The sequence below is a fragment of the Lepisma saccharinum genome, chromosome 6 (assembly GCF_977018435.1).
Source record: "Lepisma saccharinum chromosome 6, izLepSacc3.1, whole genome shotgun sequence".
In the NCBI taxonomy this organism is placed as follows: domain Eukaryota; kingdom Metazoa; phylum Arthropoda; class Insecta; order Zygentoma; family Lepismatidae; genus Lepisma; species Lepisma saccharinum.
Window position 1 is genome coordinate 65,150,222 of NC_139234.1, and position 5,587 is coordinate 65,155,808.

General features: G+C 36.2%; 1 protein-coding gene across 1 annotated transcript in view; it reads left to right on the top strand.

The window, feature by feature from the left end:
• Nucleotides 1–1,212: 1,212 nt before the first annotated feature.
• Nucleotides 1,213–5,587, top strand: part of LOC145988834 (trithorax group protein osa-like) — a 232,428-nt gene continuing 228,053 nt past the window's right edge. Inside the window, exon 1 of the mRNA XM_083124053.1 lies at nucleotides 1,213–2,910. Within this exon, the coding sequence (XP_082980179.1) occupies nucleotides 1,996–2,910 (915 nt within the window). The 5' untranslated portion in view covers nucleotides 1,213–1,995. The remainder of the gene's footprint in view (nucleotides 2,911–5,587) is intronic.

A 5,587-nucleotide genomic window follows, 5' to 3' on the forward strand; every position in this document is an offset into this window, starting at 1 on the left:
AGATCTCTACAGAGCGATTTAGTTCCGGGGAGATAAATTTTGAACAATGGATGGATGAAACTTATTCAGAAATAGCTATGGCGATTGAATTCGTTGCAGGTGAAAAAAAACATTACTTTTAAAATGTTTTAATAGTCCCGTGTAAAAGAAAAGGAAGAGGAATTTTATGTTCGATTGATATGAAAAAATACGTGCAATATTAAAATTTATACTTTCAAATCGAAGTGGTGATTCAGATTTCCATTAAAAGTCAACAATGAAGATAAAAACATCCCATTTAGTTCTACTCAAGTGTTTCACTTTTGTTTGGCTGAGTTGTAGATCGTAAAATGATAACGACAAGCAAGCATGCCTTTGTTTTCTTACGCATTGTACACATATACATGCCGCTTTTTGAAGCACGTGGTTTTGTTTTGATTTACGCAAGCAAACAGCTGTGAGCATTTTTATCTCTAAATGCGTAAGAGAACCTGGAAGTTATAGATCAGCTTCATAACAGCGTTGCCACATAGTCTGTTAAGTGTGTGACATTCACATATTCCATTCTAAAGCTGAAAACGTCATTCCTCTTTCTGGTCTGCTTCGGACCGCTAGCCACTGCCAAAACTTCTTACAACTTTGGAGGTATCCCAAGTACACACGTGCTTAATATGTCAACACGAGGAGTTCAGCAAGCGCGGAGAAAAGAAATAAATAAAAGGAAAAAGTGGCGTCTATTAGTTCCGTTGGTCATTAAAAAGACTATTAAGTTGCAGGAGTAGTGTTGCAAACCTGTGACCATTTAAATTTTGATTCTGTACTTAAAAAACTAGGAATTAACTTTATAAGAAAAATCCACATCTTGCAAATTAATTATCGTCATTGGAAAACTAACCCATTAACGGTGAAACATTTTATATCTTATCAAAATACCGTATATAGCAGCTTACGACTGCGCTTTATCCCGAACTCTTGTTCTTTTGCTGCGTTGCATTTTATCATTATCCTGCTCACTCATCTGGATCGAAACATTCCCCGAGCAACGCGAAGTATATTCTGGCTGCGTTCGTGCAACATGCTGGTTTTTCCGGCAGGATCCCTTCGAATAACTTTAGAAGGTCGCTTAGTACGTAGTCCTAAGAAAAGATTTCTCGAAGTAAATTTTATATCTGTGTGGTGCAAGTGTAAGACAAAAATACATGAAAATATAAGAGAAGAAAGGGATATGTTTTGTGAAAAATATTGAACGAATGTAGAAGGGAACTACGCTGGGGCGAATGACGTCTGCGTGCCTCTTTCCGAGAAATGCCCCCGAGGCAAGTTAGCTGGCGTGTCAAGCTTCATTTTGCCTCATTTGTGGAGCCCTTGCTACATTTGAAATGTTATCATTTTAATACAACGAACGACTTTCCCCCGCACGTTATAAGTATTTACAATATAGAATTCTGTCTAATTGTGTTTAAATTATAAGGAATAAAACATAAGTCATTACATAGAAGAAAGGCACCTTTGAAAAGAATGACTCTCACGCTGCACAACCGGGAAAGTGGTAGTCTTCCGCGACAGGCTTTTAATTTCGTAAAGTAGTTCCAGCTTACTCCCGACTCAATACACAGACTATTTTTTTCCCACTTGTTTTCGGCAATGAAAGTAAGTTACAATGTTTACAATTAGTGTCCTGTGTTGTTTGATTGCAAAGAACAAGTTTTATACAGCTTGTGGAGGAGAATTTTTGTTGTTATTGTTGCGGATGGATTCGTAATAACCTTTTCCCCCTAACCTCCTTTCGCGCTATTGAAGTAGATATGCGAAATAATAGTGTGTGTTGGAAAGTGGATTTAATAAGTTAAATCTGATTAATTTAGGTGCTTTGTTTAAACATACGCAAACGAGGAAGTGATGGAAGGATTATGGTTTACGGTGAACTTACTCTCGGAGAGTTTCGGGATAACGTAAGGAAGTGCTCGATGTGTTTGCAGCGGCGGGGTGTTGGCAGCGAGGAAGGTTCTGCCTAACATGGCTGCAACGCAAGCTGAAAACCAGCAAAATGAGGTGAATTGTGAGCAAGTGCAGCAAGATCAACCCCAGGATTTAGGAAATACGGGATTACAGAATGGCACAGAAAAGAATAGTGGACTTGGAATAGTGGTTTCCGAAAGTGTTGTGGTGAATACGAAAGCGAAATCACCGGGTCAAAACAGCCTTGCAGTAGAAATGAGTCAATATCGACAAGAGTCTGGTACGGGACCTCCTCTCCTTAATAGTTCAGGCAATAGTGAACAAAATTCGAGTAATGCTGTGCCAGGAGAAGGGGGGAAGATGAATTCTGACAGTAAGCAGTTTTCACAGAATTCTGAACAAAGTGCGGGAAATGATCAGAATTTCGGTAAAGTGTCGGAAAATAGTGGTCAAAACATGCAAGGGTTTAGTTTAGGATTTTCAGCTCGAGGGAGTTATCTTAGCGATCAGCATGGTGCTGGTACTCCCGTTCAAAATAGTACTGACAGTAGTAATGTGCATCAGAATCACCCTTTCAGTCAGTTTAGTCAGCAAGGCATGAGGCATGGTTTTCCACCAAACTCAAAAACTATGGCAGGTGGTCCTATGGTACCACCAAGACCCCCTAGTTCTGGACCAGGTATGAATGTTGTAGGACCACCTAGTGGTGGATTTTCACCCCACGGACAGCAAAGGTTCCTGTCTGGACAGAGTATATCTCAGCCAACAGGGCCTACTCCAACTTTAAATCAGTTATTACAGTCATCAAATCCAGTGCATAGGTACCAAAACAACTATGGAGACTTTGCAATGCAGAAAACATCGGAACAGCCACCAGGAAACATGCCATATAATCAAGCATGGCCACCACAGCGCCCGTTGGCTTCGTACAGCCCTCAACAAGTCACTCCAGGATATAGAGGCCAGCCTCAGGTATGTATTTGACAGTAGATATAGTAAGAAAGTTGATTTTTTGAAATGTGAAATTTTTTTTTTTCATGCTTTATATTCTGTTACTTCACTTTTAGGTACGCAGTAGTATTACACATGTATGCCTTATTTATAGTTACTTGTGGATTGATAATGAATATACTATCAGATATTCATGAACTTTTTATGGTGCAAAACATGTTTAAAATGTCAGCATGCTACAGGTAGTTTTAACTTTTTTGCTTTACCAATTCTTTTTCTTCTTCAGTGATTTATTGATGCTTAGGGTTTTCATTGTTTCTTAACATACCTTACCATATAATTTTGTTTCACTCACTGTAAGGACTAACGAATAATCATGGCTGTTGTCACAGTATATTTTTTTCAGGAAGAAATGCCTTCATGCTTTTTGTTATTAAGCAATAGTGTACCTGAAAATGTTCTTTTGAAAAGCATTTTTTTCCTGTGTGTGAATAATGCTACACCTGATAGTTACTGTAGTTCTTTGTACTCCGAAAAAAATAGCATGTTTTAAACACTCCATAACAATGCTAATGTCCCGTGTCTGTTCCATAGCAGAACTGCATATTCCTGCCATCATCTTTTATAATTTTTGAGAATACAAAGTGGAGTTTATGAAGGAAATTTTACAGTATGTGGTATTCCATATTTGGTGAATTGATAATATTCTGTAAGTTACTTCAAATATTGAACACATCTTAAGTTTCTATATACTTACAGAAGCTTAATATCAAAATATGTATTTTCTTATTACATAAATAATAACTTTCTTGACATGTTCTGCATGTTCAAATAGGCCTACTTTCTTTGTTTATTCCAGCATGTTAGTTTTTTTCAGTCGGTAGTTAAATACTTTAGAAGACGAGTGCATTTAAATTTTTTGTCATAGAGACGTGCATGTTACTGCTGTATTTAGAACTAATTTTATTGCCTAGATATAACTAATATTTTGACACACTTCTGGGGAATACGATATTGCTTATTATATAGGCTATATAAAAAAGCTGTAGTTGAAATCCTGTTGACTTACTCATTTGTTATGTTTATGAACATTGTTTATTTCCTTATATCTCTGGAGAAAAATAATTATATGTAATTATGCTACTACCATGCAAAATATGTTGACTATTTTGTTGTCATAACTTTCATTGTTACATGGTGCAGTTTCAATTACTGCACAAAACGTGTACTTTCATACCAGATTGTACGTGAATTTGATGTACAGGAAAGTAGAATTAATAATTCATAGAATACCTTCAATGAGTTCCAACTACTCAAACTTTATATTAGTAATAATTATTTTTGTATTACTAGCTACGCAATCTATTGTTAGTATTTACAAAACATTGGTTATGTTTTGTATGCAGTAACAGAATCAGCATTTAATTTAGTGAGAACTATGTAGTGTCTTTTCCTAGGAGGCATTCTTCACAGAAAAAAATGCATGCTTCACACATCCATTTTTGGAAAAAAAACAGTCTTATTTGTTCCTTTATGTTGATTACTGTATTCAGTACATGGTTAGATGCAGTTCCTAATGAAAGGTACGGTTCAAAAAGAAACTTGAAATACCTCTAAAATAATGTAATTTTTTGAATGCCATGAAGGCTTTATGGAGTAATTTTTTCCCTTTCCTTGATGCATGTCTTGTTAATATTATTATTATTCACCAACCTAGTGTTCCAGTAACATATCATCTAAACCACTAATAGTGTTATTTCAATACAAATGTAATAAGTGTAAATAGGTTAAGCAGCATGGTTTCGGCTGTATTTATGATATTTTTATTAGGAATTTTAATTTTTAGGGAAAGAGCTACAGTTTCATGTAGAGTTCACATTTCTTTCAATTCTGCCAACATGCATGCATATTTGAATGAAGAAAAATTGCAGTTGTGAGAGAATCTTTAAGGCTTGGTTGGACCTTTGAACAATACCAGCAAGACATGTTCAGAATTTTCTTTCCTTTCAAAACACTGCTGTGATATTCCAAATTCTTAAAAGAAATTACATGCACTTATAATTCCATCTAAAGAATTCATGTTAATCTTCGTTTGGTGTGCTTTCGCTGTTGTCTAGATATTCACAATAGTTTCGTTCCTATGCAAGTCTATTAAGCCACTAGGAATATCTAGGCAACATCGAAAGCAAACCACACAAAGATTCATGTGAATGCTCTAGAAGGAATTCTAAGCGAACATAATAATTTTTCAGAATATAAAGTAACACTTCCTTTAGCACTCATGTAAATATGTAGCTTCTGTCTGGCACCTGGCTGTAGATATCTTCCACTTGTTCAGTTCTTCTGCTCTTCATGGAGACAACTGTACGTCTGGTGTATGCAATGCCTAAGTTGTATTTTGCACCATCAAGAAGAATGTCATCTTAGTTCTTCCCTCCACAGTGGTACTAGCATGCTTGTGTAACCCATACAAATGGATTTCTTGGTGAATTCCTTGCAATTTGTCTGATTTGAATGGATCGTTCTCAAGTAATGCACATTGCTTGTCACTTGTTACTTTTATGTTATTTGAATAGTTGCACAGAAATTGCCAATCTGTTAAATGTTGCCTGTCGACAAGTAAATGTGAACACTGGTTCTGATTCAAAGCATTCAGTTTCGTTTGAACCACACTAGCTGGTGATCTGATGTCACGGTT